General features: G+C 33.9%; 4 protein-coding genes across 6 annotated transcripts in view; 1 reads left to right on the top strand and 3 right to left on the bottom strand.

Annotated features, from left to right (window-relative positions):
* Nucleotides 1–1,609: 1,609 nt before the first annotated feature.
* Nucleotides 1,610–19,990, top strand: LOC117163348 (putative protein FAM10A4). Of its 2 annotated transcripts, none has more exons than XM_076625273.1 (5): nucleotides 1,610–1,745; nucleotides 2,207–2,497; nucleotides 2,640–3,052; nucleotides 17,856–18,071; nucleotides 18,402–19,990. In XM_076625273.1, exons 1-5 carry the CDS (start codon nucleotides 1,622–1,624, stop codon nucleotides 18,627–18,629), a joined length of 1,272 nt encoding a protein of 423 aa, XP_076481388.1. In that variant the 5' UTR covers nucleotides 1,610–1,621; the 3' UTR covers nucleotides 18,630–19,990. The 2 variants fall into 2 exon arrangements, with proteins under 2 accessions (XP_076481388.1, XP_033201441.2); XM_033345550.2 differs by having other exon boundaries at nucleotides 1,685–1,912.
* LOC117163347 (uncharacterized) lies at nucleotides 3,354–13,745 on the bottom strand. 2 transcript variants are annotated; one of them, XM_033345546.2, is made up of 10 exons: nucleotides 13,568–13,745; nucleotides 8,188–8,274; nucleotides 8,036–8,121; nucleotides 7,789–7,945; nucleotides 6,260–7,426; nucleotides 5,999–6,115; nucleotides 5,584–5,813; nucleotides 5,318–5,509; nucleotides 4,991–5,254; nucleotides 3,354–4,888 (listed from the first exon to the last, which is right to left on the bottom strand). In XM_033345546.2, the coding sequence occupies exons 1-10, from the start codon at nucleotides 13,638–13,640 to the stop codon at nucleotides 4,508–4,510; spliced, it is 2,754 nt and encodes a 917-aa protein (XP_033201437.1). In that variant the 5' UTR covers nucleotides 13,641–13,745; the 3' UTR covers nucleotides 3,354–4,507. The 2 variants fall into 2 exon arrangements, with proteins under 2 accessions (XP_033201437.1, XP_033201440.1); XM_033345549.2 differs by having other exon boundaries at nucleotides 5,584–5,756; nucleotides 13,568–13,743.
* Nucleotides 19,766–21,366, bottom strand: LOC117163350 (uncharacterized). The gene has a single exon (XM_033345552.2). The coding sequence runs from the start codon at nucleotides 21,197–21,199 to the stop codon at nucleotides 20,768–20,770; it is 432 nt and encodes a 143-aa protein (XP_033201443.1). The 5' UTR covers nucleotides 21,200–21,366; the 3' UTR covers nucleotides 19,766–20,767.
* The window catches only part of LOC117163346 (proton channel OtopLc), a 22,996-nt gene continuing 17,491 nt past the window's right edge, over nucleotides 21,234–26,738 (bottom strand). The window contains exons 4-9 of the mRNA XM_033345545.2: nucleotides 24,885–25,110; nucleotides 24,107–24,264; nucleotides 22,948–23,164; nucleotides 22,651–22,813; nucleotides 21,664–22,530; nucleotides 21,234–21,323 (exon numbers count right to left, since the gene is read on the bottom strand). Coding sequence (XP_033201436.1) covers nucleotides 21,696–22,530; nucleotides 22,651–22,813; nucleotides 22,948–23,164; nucleotides 24,107–24,264; nucleotides 24,885–25,110 — 1,599 coding nt within the window. The 3' untranslated portion in view covers nucleotides 21,234–21,323; nucleotides 21,664–21,695. The remainder of the gene's footprint in view (nucleotides 21,324–21,663; nucleotides 22,531–22,650; nucleotides 22,814–22,947; nucleotides 23,165–24,106; nucleotides 24,265–24,884; nucleotides 25,111–26,738) is intronic.

Genomic DNA, 26,738 nt, shown 5'->3' with positions numbered 1-26,738 from the left:
ATCTTAGACTTTTTTCAACGGATTTCGTAAACAGATACATATAATTTTGTTATCTGTTGCGCAAAGGAGAACAACCAATTTCTTACAATAGGGCACAGCATAATATATTGCAGCGTGGCTGGATATTTCTATACAGTAAAGTAATTTCTACGATATAGACTTGGTGTGCACTGTGAAGAACCGTCTTGTAATTGTTGATAATTTTTAATGAGAGTGGATGATAAGGTATATCCACATACTGTGCCGTCTTGTAATGAACTTGTCGATATAATATCAAATTTTTGAAAACTTATTGTTAAGCTTGCGTTACACACCTCATTTGTAAATATTAGATCATATTTTTGTCTGTAGCATAATGAGGATTTTAACTGCAATTTATTTAGTTCATAGTATAAGATAATAAAGCTGGAAAATATAATGGGACAAAAAGAGCGTTATCATTTCTCTAGTTTCTAATTACAAGTGATGTAGTTCTATATAGAATGGGATAACATTTTTTTATTATATATTCAGATCATTTTATTATCCTCCGAAGTTTTATTACTTCCCTACTATCAAATGATAAAGTTGATACTTCAAAACGATGGAAAGTTAAGGTTAAAGGTTATGTATAATAAAATACAGTTATACATAAAATTAATCATGTTTTTTTATTATTTGCATATACTACTAACATGTATATTCTTTCCTAGTAAATAATAAGGAAAGTTATTATTAATTATATTCCATCCAACGAGACAAGTCGATAATATACAAAACGTAATTACTGCGGCTGTAGCTACTGACTGTCGGTTAATAATACTTGAACGTTGCTTGTGTTACTAGTCGATGGCCAATAGGAGACAGAAAATGTTCTAATTTCACAGTACAGGTGATGCACCATGCGGTCAAGTGCTGAAGCTGATCGACGCTAGCATGTACAAGAACCAAAAAATTAGGGATCTACCCTGTGTTTGGTTCCACGTTAGTATAGACAAAAACCTGTTTAATTATAAATTACTATTATATTATAATTATAAATTAATTTTACGGAAAAGTTTTTTTTACGGAAACTCTTTTATGAAAAATTTACTTTTCTATCCGAAATAAGCAAGTATGAGAATAACAAAATTGCGCAATAATTAAAGTAATTGCAACTTGTTTAAGAAAGAGAAATTATTTACTTACTATATTTTTTTTAGAGAAAAAAGAAAATATGCGGCGAATTTTGAAAAATGTACTCATATTTGGTAAAGTATGATATTTTTGACATAATAGTGACATTGAGATCATATTGTCACATATTTAGATATATTACGAAAAATGTACATGGAATGCTGATGAAGAACAAAATAAAATAATTGGCTGTACCAGATGTTGTACTTTACTTTAGGAGACATAAAATTATTGACTTTTTTTTTATATATTATTACAGTTTTCGACACGCAGAATATAGAAATAAAAATCTTAAGCTTAGAAATCTGGCGGTTGAAAAGTTATGCGTATTAAATTTGATCCAAAACATATCTTTATTTTCTCTTGTTATTTCTATGTCAATATTTATTATCGTATTCGCGTAAACACACTTTTCTATTATTATTTAAAGTAAGAAATTCAAACTAATCAGATGTTACTTGCATAAATGATGCCAGTTGTAAACTTGCCAACATATCAATATGTGTATTCTGCCCTGCCTAGTACAGTATTGCGTATCAGATCTAACGATCAGATGAATTTGGTCTCTCCGTCTCTGTTAGGATATAATAGTACGTATCTACTTCGATCGTATGCCTAGTGCATTTTGGTGTGCTCCAAATATTAATTTCATATTTTGTGAACTCGAATAATACAAATTATTTTCAATAATATCAGAACCTTAAATATTTATTTCATACCTTTCGTCGAAATCTACGTAAATTCTATATTATTATCGGTAAGTATGCGAATTCTGATACGTATTAGAACTATCCATTACCGGTATTTCGAACATTGTAATTCTTTTTCTATTGTACATATCAAAAAATCAAAATGTATTAAAAGATCGAACTTTATTTAAGTCACATAAATTTTTTGCATATTGACTAATCATTCGACATACATAATTGACACATATATGGTTATATGTTGGTCGTGTTTACGTGTTTGCTAGAATTTTCTTTCATATTTATGCAGCATAAATGCGCATAATACATTTTGTATAATTTATTATTTTCATTTGTTGTTTTAGGTAGCAAAATGTCTGTTCCTTTAAAACCAGAGCTTCTTGCACAATTGGAAGCATTTTTCAATATATGCATGATAAATCCTTCTTTGTTAAATCAGCCAGAATATTCCTTTATAAAAACGTTCATTGAATTTTTTGGAGGACGGATACCAAAAACAAATCAACAATCAAGTAATGAACCACCAAGCAAAAAATCAGAAGATGCAAATGCATCTAAAGAACCTGAACCAAAACCAGAACCGGAACCAGAAAGCGAAGAAAGTGATATTGATCTTGATATGAGTGGAGTAATTGGTAAAAGTTTATCTAAAATTTTATCTTAATTTTCATTAATTTTTTTATTTAATCTTAATTTTTTGTATGCATCTTTAATAATATTGAGATTTAAATAGAATTTATACTAATATTTAATAATATTTCTAAATTACAATTGTAGAACCAGATGAAGATACTCCTCAAAAAATGGGAAATCCTACTTTGCAACCAACAGAAGAAGAAATTGCAGAATCTCAGGCTAAACGTTCCGAAGCTGTATCAGCTTTTATAGAAAAAGATTATGAAAAGGCTATAGAACTTTATACAGAAGCTATAGTATTAAATCCACAGGCATCGTTACTTTATGCCAAACGTGGACAAATTTTCATGTTAATGAATAAGCCTAATGCCTGTATTCATGATTGTAATCGTGCTTTGGAACTAAATCCGGATAGTGCAGCAGCTCACAAGTTTAGAGGAAGGGCCTATCACTTGCTTGGAAAATTCGAAGAAGCGGCTACTGATTTGAGACTTGCTTGTAAATTTGACTTTGATGAGCAAGCTGATGAGTGGTTACGAGAAGTTACACCAAACGTAAGTATCTTCCTTTTAAATTGTTACTATCTTTCTCATAATTTAATTTATTATTTCAATCACTTGGCATATTTTTCAAATTTTTTATTATTGAAAAGATTGCATGCTCACTTAATAAGAATACCTATCAATTAATCATATTGTAATTTTTCTTATAGTATTATTTTATGTAACTAAGATCAGTTAAATCCTGTTTGTTATATTAGATTGATATATCATACTTTTAGTTATCTATTAAATCTTATTTATTATATATATAAATAATCTGTATTTGGGATTGAGAATATCACATTTACACAAATGACAAGTATAATTTATATATTCCTATTTGAAAAATACATAAATTAAGTCTATTAAACCTCAATACTTAACTTACGTAGAATAACATAACAATTTGCTTACTTTCAAAAAAATCAATCACACATGTGAACAACAATAACAATGCAAAACAATTCATGATTTATATGAGGCATTTAATTTACACAAGGTACATTAAAAATCAAATTTTTTACTAAAACAAACAATATATTCATTCACATTGAAATATAGTTTATATATCAACATGGGAAGTTATTATTGAGTAATTAATTAATTTTTTTTAAATAAATATTTATAACTTTTAATAAGAACACGATTTGTAGCTTCAAAAAGAGATCATTCTTATCTCTTTCTTAATGGAAATATTTTTATTTATTTTATTTTACATACTTATAATATGCAACTGCTCTCATCGTATGTTGTTCTGATGGCTGAAAGTGTCACAGCGTTATGCTATAATTAGCACAACCATTACACTAAGTTCCAAAAAAGTCTATCGCGCGAGTTCACTATATTTCCAACTTCTATATTTGTGTGTTAGACAATAGGACCCACCATTATTGTGATATGTTTTCCATAACTGTGTAATCAAAGCTGTATTGGAACACATTCAAAGGAAACACACTATTCTTTTCTTAGATTGGAATGGTAACACTCGTCCTATTTTCCAAACACAGGTTTCTTGAAACCTTCAATTCATTCCAATCCACTAATACACTTAAATATATGTTAAGCATATCATTAACCAACCATATCATCTTCCTTATTGTGTCATTAGTATCCATATTATTTACCTACAAAACCAACAGTACGTTTTCATACTCCACAGTATGTCTTCTCATCCTTAAATGAACTATTTAATATTATCGCGCAAAATAATGTTCCAGGAGAATTCTGTTTAGGTCTTGCATTCTCTTCTCTTCATGTATGATCCAGTTGGACTTTTATCTGAAGGCGATCCAAACCTAAGTTTTTGCTATTTCAGGAAAGAAACTTCTTCTCTGTACTGCTTCAAGTAATGAACTTACACCAATGTTCGTTTCCTCTCACTCTTTCTCTTGTTTGTTTTGTACGATTTGCTCTCACCTCATATCTCATGTGGCATCAAGAGCTTTGTTTGAGAATGTAGGATTACACTCAACTAGAAGGACTTGTTTCATACTCGTGTATGACTTGCTCTACTGATTTCTTGTATTTGCCTACGAGCTCTGGCAAATCGTAAGCAATGGCAACATCGAGTCTATTGATCGGACATCCACGGAAGTACGTGCACGTAGAGCTTAGTAGAGGGAAATCATAAAGAGGATTTAATCGGAAGAAGTCTCGATAAACGTCTGGATCAGGCAAGTCATAGCGTGATATATTCTTCAAAGTACTTAAGCCCTCGTAGATATGGTAATCTTGTGGATTATCGGTAATCTTGTCACTGATCTCTTTTTTGTTTCCAAAGAATGTCTTGTGATTGTAGTACGTGGTTAGATAGCAATCTACCATTTTAGCATGATTGCGCACTCGTACCTATAAGCATGAAGAAATATTTCATATTTAATCACCGATCAAAGACAACAGATTAAGAAGATGAAAAATCATATTAATGAAAAATCGATCGTAATAACTTACAGCGAATCTTCTGGCGCTCGCTATCTTATGCTCGACACGTTTGTCGATGGCAGTACGTAAGTCACGTAGGAATGCACGTTCCTGAGCATACAATAATCTGGTAGGTGCACCAGCTTCGTATGGTAACGACCACAATGATGTGGAGTACATTATCGGTGGCTCAGCGCTGGACATCAGCGGGGATATATTCCAAATCAGAGCGCCTTGCACTCTCATCAGTTCTTCTGGTTTTACTTGATCAGCTTTGTTGAGAATGATGCGTGTCTGTTGTGGAAGTTCACATTATCCTGGTGTTAACAGTGTCCAGATTTTAATATCGAAGCTTACCTGGTGTTCCCTTCCTTTCAATTGATCAAGGATAGCCTCTGTTTCTGGCCCAACGTCTAACTTAGATGGATCGTATACTAGAAATATTATGTCTGCGCGGTCAATGAACCATTGACACGCATCGTTAAACGGGAACAAACGTTGGACTTGTTTTCGAATTTCTAAAATTCCTGGTATCTCGACGATATTGACCTATTAATGTAAAAAAATACATCATTGAAATAACAAATTGTTATAGAATGAAATTATTTAAAGAACATATTTACTTTTTCTAGCAATTTATTGTCAAGTCGTAAACCCTTAAGACGATCGAGCAATCCTTGGCCGAATTTTTGTAATCCGGAGAAAGTCCAGTCGGCGGCTAGCTGTGTGCCATCGAGGATCTCCTCTTCCTCTCCGTGCATAATAATATTGAAGTAGGCCGGAGATGGCTCGGCTCCTGTGTCATTTCCATTTGGCGTTTTGCATTGCTCCTCAAAGCACTCTCTCAAACCACCTAAACACTATCTGTATATTCATGCTCCTAGCATGCTTCTAGCGCTAAATCTTTACATCAGCATTGTTTTACTATTTGAAGGCGTGATCACGGCCGACTTAGTTAAGCGTCAATATAAAGTAAGTCGAAGCATCCTCGCACAACAAATTCTCACTACTTTCTTCGTTTTCTCGCTACTTACGCACCTGTTCTTAACGATGTCTGGCTGTACTCGATATCGAGCAAATAGTTTATGATGGAAGATTTCCCACCGCTCCACGGACCCATGAAGAGGACTAGTGGCTTCGAAAATATTTCCGGATCTATAAAGTTAATGTTACATATTTAAATATCGAATATTAGTACTTTAGTATTAGTAGTATTTTTGAATATTACTATTTTAAGGAATAATCTTTTTATCAATTAATAGTGACCTATCTCATTTTGTTTATTTTAATTATGCTTACCACCAAAGTGTCTATTGCTCAAGTCTCTATATTTATACAAAGACTCCAATGGTTGGATGGCATTGTCATAAACCCTCTTCAGTTCCTTTAGTATAACATCCGCGTGTTTCTGTATTGCTCGTTCTTTCTCTTCATTTTCTTCATCCAGTTTTAGCAGCTGATTAATATGATCACGCGGTCGTAAATTCTCCGGTACCACTATCTCTCGGATCAAGTCTTCCTCTGGGGTAGGTTCTTCTTCGCTTTCTCCTGGTTCCTTCGAGCCTTCGCTATCTCCTTCGCCTTCTTCGCCTTCTCCTACGCCTTCTTCTCCGCCTTCTTCTTCGCCTTCTTTTCCGCCAACTTCTCTCCTAGCACGAGACTTCGGCTTATCAGTTTCTTCCTCTGCTGATTTAGCTTCTTCTTCAGTTCCCTTCTCCGTCGACTTCTCCGCTTCTTCTTCTTCTTCCACTGATTTTGCAGTTTCTTCTTCCACTGATTTTACAGTTTCTTCTTCAGCTGATTTTGCGGTTTCTTCTTCAGACTTACCTTCTTCAGCTTCTTCACTCTGTTTTGCTTTCTCCTCTGTTTGGCCTTCTGTACTTTCACCTTCACCTTCACCTTCTTTACTCTCTTCCTTTGCTTCTTCTCCGCTTACTTGTTGCTCCACTGATTGACCTTCCTCTTCAGTTTTACTATCTTGGTCTTTTTCACCTTCTTCTTTAGAAACTGCTTCTTCTGCCTTTTCCGCCTTCGAATCGGTCGCGTCGTCTTCGGTTTTCTCTTCGTCAGACTTCACCTCCTCGGTCTTGGCTTCTTCGTCGGATTTCTCCTCGTCGATTTTCGCTTCTTCAGTCGATTCTCCTTCGGCTTGTGCTTCGTCGGATTTTCCATCGTCAGCCTGCGATTTTTCCTCGGATTTTCCTTCATCTACATCGATTTCAGCATCCCGTTGTACTTCTTCTTCTGATTTTCCAGCATCCGCTGGTTCTTCTTCCTCAGACTTTTCCACTTGTGCTGCCTCCTCCGATTTTTCCTCTTCACCAGATTTTACATCCTTATCCTCTTCAGTTCCTTCCTGAGCAGAATCTTCACCACCCTCTTCCGCTTGTTCCACAGATTCCTCCTTATCCTCCTCGGTTTCTTTGACTACTTCTCCGGACTTTTCATCTGGTTGCTCACTTTCACCTAGAAGCAATAATATGTTTTTTAATACTTTGGCAATAGTAATGAATCATGAAAGAAGAGACGTGATATTGTATTCTAGCTTCCTTTGTTTTATGATTCTACAAAAGCTCCAGGAATTTAATCTAATTTGTTAAGGTAAGAAATTTTATTGAGTTAAGATACTTTATTTAAGATAAGAAAAATTATATAAAAAGGCAAGAATAATTAGATAACAATCGAAAGAAGTATCTATGCTCATAAAGGAGCAGTATTGAGTATACAGTATTAGTTTGGTGCAATATTAATTACCTAACTTGAATGAATTTATAGATGTAAGAAGAAGATTAACAGGTTGATGCAAATACTGATCCTTTAACATTTACCTCCTTCTGTTTCACCTGCTTCGGCACTTTCTCCAGGTTCTTCTCCAGCTTCAGCACTTTGCACACCTTGTTCGGCACTTTCTGCGCCTCCAGTTTCTTCTACCGATTCTTGTTTATCTTCTTCTGTTGCCACATCTTCCTTTGAAGGCTTACCTTCCTACAGCGAATGTCAAAAAACATTTTCATGATCTTCATACATTAAAATGATAGTTATTGATTTTAGAATGAAAAAGATACTTTGTCTTACTTCTTCGCTCGCAGGTTTTGCTTCATCTTCTTGACTCTCTTTATCGACGTCGGTCCCGGCCTCGGCACTGGTCTGCTCCAAAGATCCTTCAAACGAAAGATTCTAGAAATCGTTGTGCTCCAGTTGAATATCCCTCGACATTTTAACATTACCTGTACCGAGATCCTTCAACGCCTTCTCTATATATGGTCGACACAGATCCTCTGGCGGCACTTCTAGCTCTTCTTCGCTTTGCACTCCTGAAAACACGAGTTCAGTCTCAGAATTACTACAGGAATTTACGTATTTATTAGAAGAGAAGAAGTAGTACTCATGTTGAAAAGTATAAAAAGATTATTACTACGAATATTAGTTAATTATGAATTTATTGCACGTTTGAAGAAGCACTTGGTTTCCATTTCAAAATTATTGGAATTTCAATTCCTTTTCTTCAATTTTTTTTTTTTTTTTATAAAAGGACAGATTGTGTATCTGAAATATAATATTTTATTGATACAATAACAGTAAAGAACCATTGGTATATCCTGATGGTCATTCATGAACGTATACGAGGTGTATATACAATAACAAGAAATGTTTATATGAAGTATTTTTCTTTTGTACGAATTTTACACAAGATTTCACGGTTGGCTTGGTTCTATGCCGATTCTTTGAGTGCCAGGAATTTTCGTCGAGAGTTCTCACTATGCTAAACACGCGGTGCCAAAAGAAGGTGCGGAGTATTAGATAACCTAGCACGGAGCTTAGCAGGAGAGTTTAACGCCACGCGACCACCAAAAATATCTGACCCAGGTGACGCAAGATCTTGTCAGAGTCATTACACATCGTTTGGGTTGAACGCGTGCTCGAACAGTGACAGGTGTGCCGAAACAACAACCATGCTTGATCGTGATCTAAGAAACTAGGAAAAGATAAGTATCGTTCCTAAAGGGCATTAAAAGTCCAATAGTAAAAGATCATAGATTTCCAAAGTTTGAGACGCAACCCACTAATGGATCAAATATTAAAGTATGAGAGTAGTTTACATGTTTATCAGGAAAGTTTTACTCATCAAGAATCTTCGATAAATAATTTTAACTGAAAGAAGAATATCTTCGGTATATCCTATGGAATGTAATTTCTTGTCCAAGTAGATTTATTGCTTGATAAATTGAACTTAAACAAGTACAAATATTTTGATATTTAGAATGTTCAACGTCAAGTTCTTTAGAAGAAGATGGCTTTTGAAAACAACATATGAAAATAATAGTTCAACAGCCATTGTGAAGTGAAGAAGAAGATGATGATGAAAAGAAATGTACAATAATGGGAACATTGAAGATGATGATAAAGAATGGTTTTCGATTAAGAATGATGTTTTTAGAAATCTATTAGAGTAAGTAGATTTACAGAAGAGAAATTAAAGAAGAATGTAAATGCTGCCAAGTAAAGTTTTAAGAACACAGCAGAAAAGAGTTACTAAGTAATTAATCAGTGGTAGTACCTTGAAAATTTAAAGATGCATTAACACCTTGAATATATTCCAAACTGCGACGTTTTGATACCAGAACAATTATTGAGAAATATGGGGATCAGTTACCAGTTAGTATCCTTGTGAGAGTACAACAATAAGAATTAATTGGATTATCAACACCTTTATTACTGTAAATTATAATAATATATAATATATAAACTAAAGGAAGATTTTATATACACATACATTCACTTTTACTACTATTGACAATTATTGATTATGTACTAAACATCTAGATCTAAGGCAACTAGAGGAAAATGAAGAAACTTCTACAATCTAAACATTACAACAAATCCTCAGGATCCATTAGACTAAAATTGTACTTCACATGCTGTGAAATCATTTCCAAATTTATTGAAAGGGAAAAGGACACAAATAAGCACACTGTTTCAACGTTGAAGACTATGAATCCTATGAATAATGAAGATGACTTTAAATGAAATGTGTCAATACCCTCACACGTTTGTCTATGAAAACATGGTACGCCAGGATCTAGTTTTGGTGTTATAATATGTGCCACCGTATATAAAATCTCGGTCGATGAAAATGTCGATATCATCTTTCTAGGCAGTACCTGGGAGGCCGGTTTCTAAGTTTAGCGACGAGTAGGCGGCTTTGAGCCGAGCAACACTTGAAAATATTTATATATTGGATGAGCGAAACGTATTTTTATCGGTTATTCGCAGCGAAAAAGTACAAATACTTTAGCCGAGATTCTTCGACGATACAAAATTCATTGATACCGTCGATGATGATATCAACGCATTGGAACAACAAATTGAAGAGCAACATCGACAGAAGATATACTAGTATACTAGAGATACTGGATATACTAGTTAATGATTATATAGGAACCAACGATTTCTTACTATGAAATAACTATGAAGAATTTATATGGAGTCAGGTTTCCTGTTCCTTAGCCGATGATGCAATTTTCAAAGTGAAATTTAGTTACTCTGTAGGTATAGATGAAAAGAAAATACGTAGCATGTATTGCTCATAAATTTTCATCATTACATCACACGTGTTGGTACTCTTGGCACGAGATCTTATCATTTTGCACGCTTTAGCCTTTTGTCTCCCACAAAATCAGAGGGAATTTTAATAAAGTTCTAACGATACTTAATTATTTATTGAATTTTAACTTGACTTTACGAGACTCGTCAAATTATTTATGTAGCTTTTCTTCCTCTTTTATTTGTTTTTGTTCTATAGCGGATTTCAAGATTTTATTTTGATTTAGATTTACTGTTTCGTTACTGAATATTATGAGAACAAACAAAGAAGTAAATTATAAGTGAAGAGCTGCTACCGCTAATTTACAGGCGGAATATTAATTTTAGACTTTAGCGATCTGTAAGATAATATGTTGAAATTATGTATGTTGCAAAATAATCCTCGAAAATGTCAAGATACGGGTAATGGAAGTAGAGGTAAGCAGCTGTCGTTTGGCACAAGCATAGCCACCAAGGATAAAGATAGATTCTGAAGTCTTGTTCCGCGCACTGTGGCATGTATAGTCTTTAATCTTTTTGCTATAAAAGTTAGATTTACTTGAAAAGTGCATTGTTCATTTTTTCTTGACTTGCCATTGATCTATTATATTACTCTAATCATTTTTACAAGTACTCTTTCCTTATGAAAGAAAATTTTCATATAAAGATTTTTATAAAGAAATTAAATTATAAAGATTGTATTAATTATTATATTGCTTGATATAGATATAATTTATTTAAGAAATTGCACCTTGGTATAATACTATATTCTTTAATAATGTTAAGAGTGTCATTGCATAAGTGCACGTTTTTTTTTATAGTAATTTGTAAAAGTTTCAATATTATATGTTTACCATATATTTTACGAGCACGTCAATATATTTGACGAATATTAATTTATGATCTGTTCGTAAGTGGTAAACATGGATTCTGATTATCCTTCGTTGTCCATTGCCATCAGCAAACATGTTAAGGTTTAGGTATCGCTTTAAACGGAATTCACGATCAAATTTGTAGAATTTAGAGCGAATCTGGCACGGATTTATGCCTGTTCTTATGTAATTATTTGCAAGTTGTTGACAGTCGGTTTCCATCGATTCCTAAAATAACAAATCCTTGAATCCACGATCAAAATCGTTTACTCGATCGTCGTCCCATTTCGCTTCGTTAATTTGACCGCAATACCATTATCGTTGTTCTCCAACTGCATTTCACATCTACAATAACCATTCCATATTGCATAAAAAAGAAAAAAGATCGGAAAGAAGAAAAAAAATAATAACCACTAAATGCCTAACATTTTAAATAAATATTCTTTTATATCTATCAAAACTATGGAAAACGAAAAATTTAGTTTATTTAAGAGATTAAAAGAGAACATAATAGCACGTAATTCCTTCAACTTCTTTCATTTCTTCAATTTACAAAGTGCAATCATTTTGTATTCTTTTTGATATATATTTATAATGTTTTTATAATATTTTCAAGAAAATGATTCTATTTTATTAAGAACCGTTACTGATATGACGTATATGTACATAATTATCGGTACTATTTTAAAATGATTCTATTGCGTTAAGAATCACTATTGAACTATCGATACTATTCGAAGGAGTTTGTAAGACGTCACGATGTATCAAGGAAATAAAGTTAAACGTTGAAAGGAAGAGCACGTGACGTTGAATGGAGAAGAGATGCTCGTTAACGGTATCGACATAACAAACCAACGATGATGCAATGGATCGTAGGTTCATCGGTTCGATCGCACGTTTGCTCGATGCTGAAGAGGCTTTGACAAGCCAGGCAACCGATGACGCAGACCAGTGACTTTACGTAACATTGACCTTCATCAATCGTCACACGTTCGTCAGCGCGTCATCCATATCATCGACCGCTAAAACTTCTAGAAACTTGACCACACTGACACCTACGCGCTTGAAAAATCGACGATCTAGATCAATCCTAACAATTGGAAACGATAAAATCAAAAGATTCTCAGGTCCGCGATCATCTTCACGAATAATATCGTGAATCATACTCGTGCAAAAGCAAGGTGTTGCTCTTCGTTTATAAAATTAACGACGAATAAACGTCGAATAAACGACGTCGCGTAGATACATTCTAAAAAAGCGTCTCGTGACAACTCGTTAAAAATAACGCGAAAACAAATGATGATGTCAATGCATGGATTTGTTTGGCAGCTCTGTTCCCGGTTAGAATTGAAACGAATCGATGGAGAAAATTCCGTAAAGGAGATTATGAATATATATACGATGAACGAGGTAGTCTCTTTAGAGAAAATCTTGGCACGAACACTTGGTTTTGAAATTCTACGAAACGATGCAACAATGAGGAGAAGAACCAATTCTCTTCTAAAAAGTTCTTGTTTAATTTCTTTCGTAAATTGGAAAACTGTTAAGAAAATCATGCACGAAGAAAAAAGAAGAATAGTACATACGCATGTAAGACTTCGTAGTGACTTCCAGAATTCCATCAACTTTGAGTATCGTATTTAATTGTCATAAAACATAGAACAAAATTAGAACCGGAAGCAGAGATACGTTGGTTACTTCCTGATATAAATTTTTCTAAATAAAAACTTGGACGAGAAACTGCGTCAAAAACACTCAAAATAGATGAACTCCCTTGAATCAAACGATTGCGGAATAATTGAAAAACAGGGATGAAGATGGTGCAAAGTCTCTTTCTCAAGGGACGATAAAACTTTGGAAGATAAACTGTATCAGATATAAAGATCAACTTTCTCAAATCGAACGATTGCACAATAATCGGAAAACATGGATGATGATGATGATGATGATGATGATGATGATGATGATACAAGATCGCTTCCTGAAGGAACGATAAAATCTTGGAAAATAAACCGTAGCAGAAATACTCGAGAGATTAATTACTTCAAATGAAGCGTTTACGGAAGAATCGAAAGAGAAGAATGATAATACAAAGCGAACAGGGGAAGAGAAGCATCCTTGGAGGGAAGGGGCCTGATCGAGGGCTACTCACCCTGTAAGGCGACGGCTAGAAGGGCCAGCAAGAGGCCCACGAAGTACGCGGGTCTCAGCCGCGAGCCCGTCATCTCGTTTCACTAGGCACTACACGATGAGCCAGGGCTGGCAGCTCGTCTCACTCGATAGTCGCCTTCGACTCCAACTCGCCCGCGAGGAACTGGCATTGTCACTACCGCCAAACCCCGAAGTCGCCCCTCTACTTCTCACCCCACAGCCGGGACCACGCGAGCCATCATTTTCTCGTTTTTTCCCGCCTGATCGCGAGATTCCATTCGCGTAATTTTCGAATACCTATTGTTTTTGGTTTTGCTGGCGAGAAGAATTGCATGTTAAATTCCTTATCGTTTATTGGATGGATTAGCGTCAAATGAAATAAAATTAAATTTCAATCGAGAAGATCTTAGTACGTCCGAAGGAAGGACGTTTCTTCACACTTTCCCTAAGTGTTCTAGAAATTGGAAACATTTTTAATATATATATTATCGATGGAGAAAGGATATGCGCGTGAAGATTTGGATTGTTACTTGGACTTTGTATAATTAATTACGACGTGATGATATAAATGGAAGTAAATGATTCTATGCTGCAGAGAAGATCTAGAGTACATACAGGTATACTCTATAAATAATTACTCGATATTTGATGGAGTAAACATGTTTGTTTCGAAAGCGTTAGGAGAGAAAAAGAAATGAATCTGAGCGAAGAAGATCGTAATCTTTAATGTTGATGTTGCTGATTTCGTAACGTGTTGATAGCGAGGATGATAGGTTTAAATAGAAGATACTATACTAGGATTTTAATGAAAGATTAAACCTGAATTGAGTTATTTTGACAATTTATCAGGTTCCTTCTCTACTCAACTTCTTTACTCAAATCAATAGATTGATCAAAGCAACTCGTAGAAAGTTCTATAATTACGAGAATTAACCAAAAAGTACGGCTTTTAAACGAGTCCAATGAAGCGTTGCTTTTATTCGAGGCTAGCAATAGTCTACAAAACGACAATTTGGTTTTTCCTGAAGTATGCAGAAGATGCCTGAGCACGACCACCACTGATTCACCGAATCATTATCTCGTACAATCCGTAGATACTGGTCGTAGAGTGGCAGTTTTAAAAATACCTCTTGGCGGCCCGGTTTTCTCGGGTTTGCAGGGTCTACCTGGCCGACAGACCGCTAAGACATTGACTAGCGACCGTGCACGAAGATCCTGCACACGTTTCGACCTAACTATCACGTCATCCTCAACCTCGTTTCCATCGTCGTCGTCTTCGTCGATCTTTTCTTCCTCCTCTTCCTGCGTGTTTTTTTTTTTTTTAATGTATGACGAAAGTCTGTCATCGACCGTTTTTCTGTTGCTATATTTTCTCATCGATGGTCACAGTATGTTACCCCCAGAATTTGGTAGGCCAGATGAAGGAAAGTCGATGACGGAAATTCATGACGAGTATAAAGATAGAGGTTTATAAATAATCACGATGGTCTCTCGCAGATATATTTTCTTTGTCTTCGCAATGAAAATTACGATGCTTTATCGAAGATCAAAGTTGTGTAGTTACTTAATACGAGCCAATTATATGCGCCGCAGTCGTAGAATTCCTAAAATACATGCGTGATACGGGGACAAGGTCGTCATGGAAATCGGCAGAAAGTTAGATGTTGATGAAAGTAGTACATCTTTGATCTCGAGGAATGTGTGTTGGTTTTACTAGTCAAAATAAATCGAATATCTTAATCAAATAGTACCGAAATTGTAATACTTCGAGTCTTTAGAAAATAAGCCTCCGTGATTCCTATTTAGTACATAGGAATTTGGAATAATTTGATTGTTTAATTTTCCATTTTCAACTTCTTTATATTGTTAAAGGTAAGAAAATCGAAGTATAATTTCATTCTCATTGAAAAAATTCTATCTAATACATTGTTATATTTGATAATATGCTACGTAACTTATTATAGGTTTTCATTGTCAATGAAAATAACGTTACATCAAATAAACTCTCCTCTTGAAATATTCAGGATGCAAGTGTAATAATTCTCAGTAGCATATACGCTACATCGTATACTCGCATTTGCAAGTTCTGTATAACATTAGCAGGTATCAGTGCTTGTATATTGTTATAGTTATATATATATAGTTACTTGTATATAGTTCCTTATAAAACTCGGAGTTTTATACAATATACAAACACTGAAGCTTGGAATTTCATAAAAAATTCCCAATATATATATGATTAATATATATAATGTATAATAAATAATATACAATAAATAGAACATAAAAGATTATATCGAACGCATCGTAAACACATAAGAGATAGTCAATTCTCAAAATTACAATCAAAATCACATACCAAATAACAATTTACATCTTCCTGGCTTCGATAACCAGATTAATACAAAGTACAAAAATAGTTTTAATTGCCTGAACCTAAATTCCTAAAGCATATTCTAAAGTATTTTAAACAGATATAATACAACATGATACATAAAAGTCCATTAAATTTTCCAATTATAATAGCAAAAGTCAGATCAGGACAAGACTTTAAGAACTCGTTCTATTAACAAGAACTCAAAGGCGCCATCTCCACCAATTTTTCAATTACTAAAATACTCTGTACTACTTGGAAATCGCTAGAATAAAATTTCACATAACGTGGGCAGCAAGCTTCCAACGAAACGCTTCGTTCTGAAATTAAAGAACCGTGAACACGAGAACACGAAAGGTGGAAAGGGGACAAACTTTTGTGCGACGTAATATTAGCGGAATTCCAGACGTCTGTTATCGACGGTCCCAACGAGAAAATGTGGCTGCGGCGCGTGTAGCAAAGAGAAGAGATTCGCAGCGAAATGCGTACTCGTTCGGACAGAGAGAAGCATCGAAACGACGGGCGCCTTTATATTTAGAAGCCCGGGTCGCCGCCGTATAAGGTGGTGCTTCCCTCGTGCAAAAGTTCTCGCGTTTGCTCGCTATCTCCCGTGCTCTCTCCTTTATCCTTTCTTCTTCTTATCTCTTTATCTTCTCTTATCTATAACATTATTCTATCAGGTTATCGATCTTATAGTATTGTTCAAAGGTTCTGTCAGTTTAGGTAATAAAAATATAACAAGTGTTTTTAATATCTTCGTTTATTCCCTTATGTCTATGTGTCGTCTATTTAATTCTTTATATGAACTTCAATCATGGATATCTTTCCGCCTTAATTATTATTGTCATGACAAAGAGCCATTTTATTTATTTATTGTTGAAATAAGACATTCGTAGTTATTATATAGAACTAGTTTCTATTTAAGTCTATCACAATGTAGTTAAGAAACAATGCTATTGATAAGTAACGTAGAAACTGACAGCACTTCTGCATCCATCTAATTATAAATCGTTGTTGTCCTTTCTTCTTATCTTTGTATTATAAATGGCTCGTTACGGTCAAACTTCAACATTAAAATATAAATGTTGCGCTTCTATGCGATGGATAATTTCCATTATAACATTGAATATTTCTACCTATTATTCATTGATATTTAAATAAACTACGATAAAACACTCTGATTTGATATAGTTCCTCTATTATAAATATTCCTTCGAAACAGAGATTTCAATGTTTCATTATACGTTATGATTTTGCGTAGTACGTGAGACAATGTAAAATTCTTTTCATTGACGCCAAAACGGTGGAATGTTTAGGTACGAGCGTAGATTTCATCATTGTAGCAACGATGGGGCATAGTTTAGTGCACACAAAATTTTCATGGTCTATTCGAAACGCTAACTGATCCTTGCCAAAGATAGGAGCTGAAGTGTAAAACTGAATTACAAATGGAAAGCTGTCGAGTATGTATGAAGTGTAAAAGAGGGAAGTATAACGAGAACGGGAAAAGTATCGATTTGAGAAACGAAGTTTACTGGCCAAATTGGCCGGTACACGATCTATAATAAGCTCGTAATCGTATGAGGTCACAATACGGCTTGGACAGACGTGTTTCACGTCATTATGATTTAGTATTTGGACAGGTTCCTGAACCTGGACAGATCCCTGAGTTACTCCTTTCACGGAACATAATGATTAGAGTACTTTGTTTGTGTTAGATCGCAAGCATCGTACAAACATTCGTTCTTTTATATATTTTAATTAAAATAATATTCAAAATATATAAATTTAAATTAGACATTAAAAATAAAGATTCTTTCTATGTATTATTTTTACTTACTGTATTTATTATATTATTTTGTCTATTATATTCTGCGATAAACCAGTGTATTTTATATCAAATTTTCCTTTATAGGCTCGGAAGATCGAGGAACATAAGAGAAAGAAGGAACGCAAGATACAAGAAAAATTAGAGCGCGAAAGACAAGAAAGATTAAGGAAAGCTCGAGAAAGTGCAAAAGCTTATGAGGACAACACCCGTACTTCCCAAACTGATCATCCCGGAGATAGCCCTGGAATGGGAGACTTTTATAAATTTTTAAATGATCCAGACGTTCTCCAAGCTTTCCAGGTAAATATCTACTAATCAGTTCATTCGACGATATCGTTTATGCGTTAAAATAAACTTCTGTATCACATGGTTATATAGAAGTTAAATTATATAATTAAATTAAAATATATAAAACTCGTGATATCACTGCACTAATATAATCTTTCTGGTAATTTTTGGAGTTCTTATAGCGTGGATTATTACTTTCGTGTCAGAACGAAATCTATTCTGATATTAGTATTATTAACTCTTCACTAAATTTTTCAATTAATTCTTCAATTAATTTTTCAGTAAATTTTTGAATTAATTTCTCGATTAATTTTCTAACTAATATTAATTTTTCTTTTGCAGGATCCTGAAATCGCTGAGGCCTTCAAAGAAATTTCTACAAACCCAGCAAATATTTTGAAGTACCAAAACAATCCGACGATCATGGCGTTTATTAATAAGATGGCTTCGAAATTTGGCGGAGCTGGTAATATCCCAGGTGGTTTTCCTGGTATGATGGGTGGTATGCCCGGAGCCCCAAGAGCTGGAGCTCCAAAACCGAAACCACAGGACGACGTTGGCCTTGATTAAAGCTAGTGTGCTCGAAATTCCTTCTCAATTTACCTTCAGATGATTTACAAGGCTCTGAATAATTGAGCTAAAGCGACCATTATATGGTGTCTTATTAAACTAATACTAACAAATTAACCGCGAGTTGGATTGTAAAAAGATATATCTTTGTTGCCATAAAGAAGATTTATTCGTTTCTCGATAAACTTGAGAAAGAAGCATAATTATAAAAATCCTATATAATATAGCTTAAAGTTAGAACTGTAATCTAAATATGGAATATATCGACATTTGTTATTCTGTAAACGTCCAACTGAACTTCTAGATAATAATCGAATAGCATATGTTCTATATTAATATAATATAGACTAATATAGTCTGCCGAACAATTTTACCATTTTGATTTCAAACTTGTTTGATTGATTTTAAATTTGCAGAAGGAATTTTTTTGCGGAAGGGATTTTAAATTGGAGAAGGAATTACTTTATGCCTTTTAATGCTTCTTTCTTAAATAATCCTTAATTTTTAGATGTTCATTATATGGAAATGCATTCTAGAGTAACGAGTGATACTAGAATTCATTTCTATTAAACGTATACGTATAGCTTTTTCATTTTTTCAAGTTTAATACTTTATATGTTTAAGCTAATTGTCTACTTATGTTATAAAACGTTTGTTCACACATCAACGAAATATGTCAACGTGAACTATCACTTAACTCTCGATTTAATTTACATTATCTATGTTTAGTATTTTACGTATATAATAGGCATTTTGTTCACTTTGCTCGATAAACAGCTGATGCTTGACTCGATACGGAACGAATACGATTTCATATGATATAATCATAATCATGAAAATCAATGGATTCTTTTTTTTTAAGGCTAAATATTATATGCATCAAGTTAATGTGAAACGTAATGCTAGATCTCCGCTAGTCCTTGAAAAGTACAGCAGATCTAAATTGAATGTATGTATTGTATATACCTACGAAGAGAGAGACAAAGGAAGAAAGAAAGGATGATTTTTGGCAAACCAAATATCGCGAAGCAGTATGATATAAAACTAGGCACTCGCAATTACTCTATGTGATTTAGAAGAGTTTTCCTAAGAGCTGAAGTTTTAGACGAACTTGATTAATTTGTTATGCAAGTTCGTTTATATATCGTACATATTAAGAAATCCATTAATTTTTAAAGGATTTCTTTTAGTTATTAACCAAAAAGATTCTTTTTTCAATTATGATCTGATGAATATTGAACCAACAGTGTGAGTTGAGCAGTCAACAAACAATATACCGCTTCGAATGTGCATTTTTGAAATATAAACTGCTATACGATGTAACGCGAGTTCAATAAATGCATCATACAGTTCTGTGTAAATATCAACAATTCTTATTTGCCACAGGAAAATTGACAAATAAATATGTACAAAAATATTGTTCGGATTAACGATAATCACATATACTTTGTTTTAAAAAGAAAGAGAGCTAAGAAAACAAGAAGAGAGCTACATCGTTGTGTCTTCGTATCTAACGATTTAAAAGAAAGGGTAACGCAATCTCAATGGCTAATAGTAACGCACTATTCGCATGACTTGCACAATAAATAATTTCCTACGCGTAAATTCTTATAAACGATAATATTGCACGTAAAATGAAAAGGTACTGCACTCTTAGGGATAATTGATTAGAGAGAATTAACTCGCTTTGATACACATACAATTATACTAGGAAGTAATTTTTTTCCAACATCTCCAAGGTCAAATAATTTTCCTCATCATTTTAGCTAGTAACATATATGTATATTGGATACATAAAAAAATATTCTATTTATTGAATAGAAGTTATATTTCTATATTCACAAATCTACCAAATGCAATAATTTTGTAAAGTTGAAGACTAAAAAGTATATAAGTAAGCTATCTAAACATTTACACTTGTAATGAGGGAAATAAGAATTGTAATCTTGAAGATGCTAAAAGTCCGACTCTCTACAATAAGATAAATAATGCCTCATCGTAACAATCCTTCGAAAAACAAGGATAAAAATAAAAAAAAAAGACAACGAGACGATCGATCAACTTATACGATATTTTCGATAAAACTCTTGCTCCTTTCGTATCATTCTAACGATCCAGGTTTGCGTCATTTTATCGTGCTAGGTTCTTCTAATTTTGAGCATGTGCAAGTTAGGATGCCATGGCACTTTCCTGAAAGTCGACGTTTTCGTCTCGTCAGGGGATGGAACTTCCTTGTCGGTATCGGCTGTCTCGCCCTCCTCGATTAATCTAAGTCCAGTAATACCCGTATCGTAGCTGAACATTCGACGATGTCGTTTTACATCTTGGTTATCGGCGTTCCAATCTCTTGTACCCGGATCGCTGACCACGCGTCGATGCTTTCTGTGATGATGATGGTGGTGTCGACGATGAGGATGATGATGATGGTGATGACGCATTTGCCTGGACGATCGTATAACGTGGGCCGAACATTGAATATCCACGGCTGGTGACGCGATGCAGAACAAAGAGTTCGGATCGAAGTAGAGCCGATTGTCGACGAAAGGAACGAAACTCACTGAATTCGTCATCCACGAATTAGGGCAGATTAATTTCTTTGGGCTTCTCTGGATCGTAGAGGACCATTCGTTGTCCTGCTGCAGGTTGATAGTTACCTTTCTGCGGCAATAAGAGCGACGCGATCTCCATTGCAATCTGTGAAAAAAATTATTTACCCCTTTTTATGAGGGAAAAGTTTGTAACGGATACCCTTTGGTGGAAGAAGGATATAAAAGAAGATTAGACTTCAATAAATATGAAATCAAACAATTTCTGTTACATTTATATAAATACTTTAAGTTATTACGTAGTTTTATAATAAATATATAGGATATTTCAAAATTAAAATCAATATCCAAATACAAACATCGGGTTTGCATCATAAAAAAATTTCTTATATATAAAAATAAGTATATTGCAAGATCCAATATAACTAAAATTTTTAGTTTTGAACGTATTTACTTGTAATTAGTTAAAATAATAATTAACAACACACCTAGAGGAACATGGATGTAGCGGTCTGTGTCGTCAGTTGAGCGGATGTTCTCCCCTTGGCATCCTATAGCATTTATTCCACGCTTCCAGTAGCAGTACACAACTATGAAACCGATAAAAGATCAACAGGGGCAATCCAATTCTGGATATAATGCCCCAGGCGAGAACCCCGAAGAATCTCAGCTGCAGTTCTTGCGAGATCCAATTTTGTGTGATCACAGTATCAAAGGCCCACAAAACGGAATTACTGAACAGCAGGAAAGTGATCACTTGCCTGGCTGGTTTCGCTATTATTTGGAAACGAGCTATGCAAGATCTCTTCGATGCTTCGGCGATCAGTGTACTTTGAGCGAAACATTGGATTAGTTGTAGAATCGATGCTGTGAGTAGCATGATGTGTCTTCCTTGTGTTTCGTCGCTTTCGTCCTCTAGAAGAGCCAAGGAACAGGCAGAAACAACGATCGTGAAAATGGAGTATAATTGAACTCCGAAAAGGGCCACGTTTGATAATAAATTATCTAAAATGGCTGGTGCCCTTGACACTATGGACATCTGACGAACTTGAACAAGTCCACTGGCTGTCATTAAGGTACTCAATATTAAAATGCTGGTCAGTGTGCCACAAGTTAACCAGGATAAAGTCGACGAAGGAAAATGTTCGTCTTCTCTTACGACCAGAAATATCAGTATAACTACTATGCCAGCTACCATACATAGTATTCCTAGGAATAAACCTTTGCTGGAGCCATCGCAGCCGACTTTGGTATGACTCGTCAGATCTTTGCTACCGTGGAACTTCTGCTTGTGTGACAACCGATTTCGACCCACGTTCTGACCCATTACAAAAGTTACTGCAGCAGCAATTAAACTGAAATCAAATTGGAAAGAATATAAAATTCAGATCACTTAAGATGTAAATTTTGTTTAGATATAGATTTTAAGGTATTATGATCTTGAATTATATATGGATCAGCGATATAAAATATACCTAAATTGCACAATAAATGGATATAAAAATGGCATGCTCGATGTCCATAATTGTCCAAGGGTGTTTGTATTCAAACATTCTTGTAATGCAATCACTTGGGAGATTTGTTCGTTCGAGATAGGTTGATATGGTTGGAAAACTTGCTTTTCTATTGGAGAATGATCTGAAAAAGATTAAATAAAAAATCAAAAAAACATATTTCTATATCGTACATTTTATAAATTGATATAATTTTTTACATGCACATTTATAATATTTATTTTCACATTAAAATAATGTTCATTGCGTAAAACATACTTATCAGATCTCGAGAATGCCTTGTCAAAGACTCCGGAAATCCTCGAAGATTTAACGGAGAAGCAGAATTGTGGATACCTCGTTGAGCTAAATGAACAAAATATGTCCATTCTTGAGCAGAATCCCAAATCACTAGACGAACCCAGACAGCAATATTCGTGGCAGTTAGATGTATAAATCCAAACCTCGCTGCTAAACCGAATCTCTCCACAAGAACCTATAAATAAAATATAGTCAATTCTATCAGCTTGTTAATCCTACTTTCACTAGTTTATTTTGCACCGTGATAGTAAAAGTTCAAAGAATTAAAAACATTTGAGTCAATTACGAACAGCTACGTATCTTGTTAGTAATCGCTGATAATCTTTAGAAATTATATCTTCAAATATCGTAAAAGAGAACGTTATTGGATTTTCAAGAAGAAAGTGAACCTATACAAAATTTAGTAAAATTGCGTTCCTTTTTTATAATCGAACTTTCCATAGCTTAGTTCTTAAATTAGAGAGTTATAATTTACTTGATTAGTTATTACTCGAATACGTGCATTTGTCACATTTGTTACTCTGCTTTTAAAAAATTGCTAATTAAAATATCACATATTCATAAATATTATACAAACGAATATCTTATGTCATTAAAGAAATATGATACAAATCAAAGGAGCGATTGACTGCCACACGAGTAAAAGTTGCCATACATTGAAATATACAACATCATAACATTTAATTTATGCAAAATATTATATTGTATTTACACACTTTCTCTAGCAATGTTATCTAAGTCATATATATAGGATGTGTATGCACATCGTTAAAAGTTGTGTAGTCTACGAAAATTCTAAAAAATGTAATAACGTGGAATGAACGTAAAGAAATATGTAAATCACTGTGGAAAACTTATTTCTAGTGAAAATATTTATCTCAAGTTAATTCATCTAATTGAAAATGGCTTATCAACAATAATTATCATATATGTAGATTGGTATATCATTTACGTTTTATACCTTCGAATCAAACAGCAAAATGAAAGTAATACATATCAGAAGGATGAACAACTAAAACGAAAAATTAGAAGTATCACCTCAATTAATCTTAAGATTTCGCTTTCGATAGCCTCGACCCAATTGATTCTACACAAACATCAATTAAGATCTGCTCACCTGCGAGTTTACGAAGAGAAAGTGCATCTGCAGAAACGTAAATAGCCCATGAAGCACCGGATGTACAAAGACAACGTCGCTCAAGCATTCCGCCCCTTGCATCATGGAATGCATCGCCATCTCTAAACCGTTGAAGACGAGAGTCGCCAAACCGAAAACTGTTTAAACGTGTTCATTTTTCAATGCTATCTTCCCTTAATCTTTTTTCGTATAAAATCAACATTGCCTTATAATATCGAATCACACTCCTGACATGAATTAACTCTTTTGCTATGGTTCCTTTAAAATCGAAAGCTTTCAGCGAATAAATACCTTTGTAGATATTAGATTATTAATAAATGGTTTTATGGATATGTAATCTATCGATAGACCATTTCTATAAACGTGGAAAAATAAAGTAAAATACGCATGAACGTTTTATTACTTTAAATAATTAATTGTGACGCAATACGTATAGCTGGAAATAAAAATGATTTTAAGTTATAAGATGTATTTATACGCCTTTAGCATACGATTACTCGATATTTGAGAAACTCATCTGCGAAAAAGTTAAAAACTAAATACACAGAAGACTGACTTTTATACTTTCATCGAAGTTCAATGTTGCAACTTTGACTTCTCTACTCCAAATGACAACTGAATGCCATCAGTTGCTGAATGCAAAATTCTATCTAATGTTTCAATATAATGTTTCGTACTAAATGTTGCATTAAAGTAGTAAACAGTTGATCGATAAGGCAAAATGTTGATGGGCATTGAAGTGGCCAAAAACACTCACGGAGCGCTCCAACCCGAATGTAGAAACTCGTCGGTGCTGTTCTAGATCGCGAGATGTGAGCACGTTTCAATGATCCAAACCTAGTTAAAGACGCGCCACCAAGTTCCGCATCGTCCATACCGGTTGCACCGGTACCGAGACTCCCGCAGCTGTCTATCAATACCCAAATATAGATACTGATGATCACTGCTATGCTTCCTACGTACAAGTACATCAGGAATACGCCCTGCAAGTTCAAGTGGTAAAATAAACAAAATTACATTGATATCTTGGAAAATATACATTTTTACACAATGTACATTCTACACGAATAAATGGAAAAGTTTGGGGAGAGAATGATATAAATTTAGAAAAGAATTTTTCGATATTTGAAGAATTCCCTTTTCTTAAATAATACAGGAATTGATTAATATGAAAGAACTCTGAAAGTAGATTCTATTAATGAGTTGAGAGTTAACAATCTAGAGTAATTATAAATGAGATAACAACAACACGAGTTATCGTTTAAAAGACCATAGATCATTAATTGTATCTTAATTAAAACACAATTATATTAGCCCTGAAATCTATTTATATCTTTCTTTTATTAATAAGCTTGAAAAATTATATGTTTAAAAATTCTATGATTTTATAGTATATTTTACACGTTAATTTCTAAAATATTTCAATTGTCACCGATATCAATGCTCCACTCATGAATACCATTGTGATTCATCCTCGTCGTCAATATTTCTTTGACTAAAAGACTTAATTATCGTTATGAACTATGGTATAAAGAAAAGAACAAGAAGGCATGCCCAGGAATACGAAAGACAGGTAGGAAGATAGAATACGGTCCTCGATTCATCGTAATTCACAGACTGTAAAGCTAAAGAAATACATAACTTCATGAGTTCATCGTGCGCTGAAATACGGTTTGTGTCATAAGCAGCTTGGAAATCGTAACTACAATGCTTCAAATGACGGTTACCGTAATAACACAGTTTTTCAAGTCAAACTGATTCATAATTTAGTCAAGAGAGCATAATACAATTGGTGAAATTAATTACGAATGCCGTTTGAAATGGACAGAAATGACAAAAATGGTGACACTAATTCATGTTTCTGTTCTCGATATATCGATATAATTATATCCATGATCATATAATAGTCCTAGAGATACAATATATTCATGATTTTTGAATATGAATATACGTATATAAGTATATGCAGGATGTTCCAGTCTCTTCCGGCCATACGTTATCGGTATATTCTACAAGTCAAGATAAGAAAGAAATACGATATAAACATATGCTAATGGAGGTATTGTTAATGAGTTGTAACAAAAAAAAATCAATATCCGAAATGAGTAACGAACGTACGTTACTACGGTACTAGATATGAATAGATCAAATTAGACATAACACTTGTACGACTTCGACCTCAAAGAGTAATAAACGAAAAGTTCAAAAAGCAATAAATTTTATTTGTTGCCGCAGCCAATCTTGTGTTGACGGGAATAGTGAACATTTTGAAATGGAGTTGTAATTGGAATTGTAGAAGTATTTTTTATACGTTTATATGACATTTTTTCTTGTCTTAACCCACAGAATATACTAACAATGTATGGCCGGAAAAAACAGGGACATGCTGTAGTGATTAATTCTATGATTATTACTTTCCTATTTTTATTACATCTTTACTTTAATTACTGCAAGAGTAATGAATTTAACATACAATAGCTATAATTCTCTTAAATTCTGTCTCATTTGAATTGTTTTACAGTATATCTATAACTATGTCGAATTAAAACTAAAAATTAAATCTATCTTTAAATATATTTCACACGACGTAATCCATAATTATACGAATCAC

Source organism: Bombus vancouverensis, chromosome 2, assembly GCF_051014615.1.
Source record: "Bombus vancouverensis nearcticus chromosome 2, iyBomVanc1_principal, whole genome shotgun sequence".
NCBI lineage: Eukaryota > Metazoa > Arthropoda > Insecta > Hymenoptera > Apidae > Bombus > Bombus vancouverensis.
This window is presented reverse-complemented; position numbering and strand designations above follow the sequence as displayed.

What these genes read in the sequence shown, in the direction of transcription:
- LOC117163347 (XM_033345546.2), bottom strand. Translation starts at nt 13,640, where the DNA reads ATGACGGGCTCGCGGCTGAGACCCGCGTACTTCGTGGGCCTCTTGCTG. An exon ending in ACAATAAATTGCTAGAAAAA is followed by an intron (nt 5,510 to 5,583) that starts GTAAATATGTTC and finishes TTACATTAATAG; the next exon opens with GTCAATATCGTCGAGATACC. An exon ending in TGAAAGGAAGGGAACACCAG is followed by an intron (nt 5,255 to 5,317) that starts GTAAGCTTCGAT and finishes CTTCCACAACAG; the next exon opens with ACACGCATCATTCTCAACAA.
- LOC117163350 (XM_033345552.2), bottom strand. Translation starts at nt 21,199, where the DNA reads ATGACGAATTCAGTGAGTTTCGTTCCTTTCGTCGACAATCGGCTCTAC.
- LOC117163348 (XM_076625273.1), top strand. Translation starts at nt 1,622, where the DNA reads ATGATGCCAGTTGTAAACTTGCCAACATATCAATATGTGTATTCTGCC. An exon ending in TGATATGAGTGGAGTAATTG is followed by an intron (nt 2,498 to 2,639) that starts GTAAAAGTTTAT and finishes TTACAATTGTAG; the next exon opens with AACCAGATGAAGATACTCCT. An exon ending in ACGTTCTCCAAGCTTTCCAG is followed by an intron (nt 18,072 to 18,401) that starts GTAAATATCTAC and finishes TTTCTTTTGCAG; the next exon opens with GATCCTGAAATCGCTGAGGC.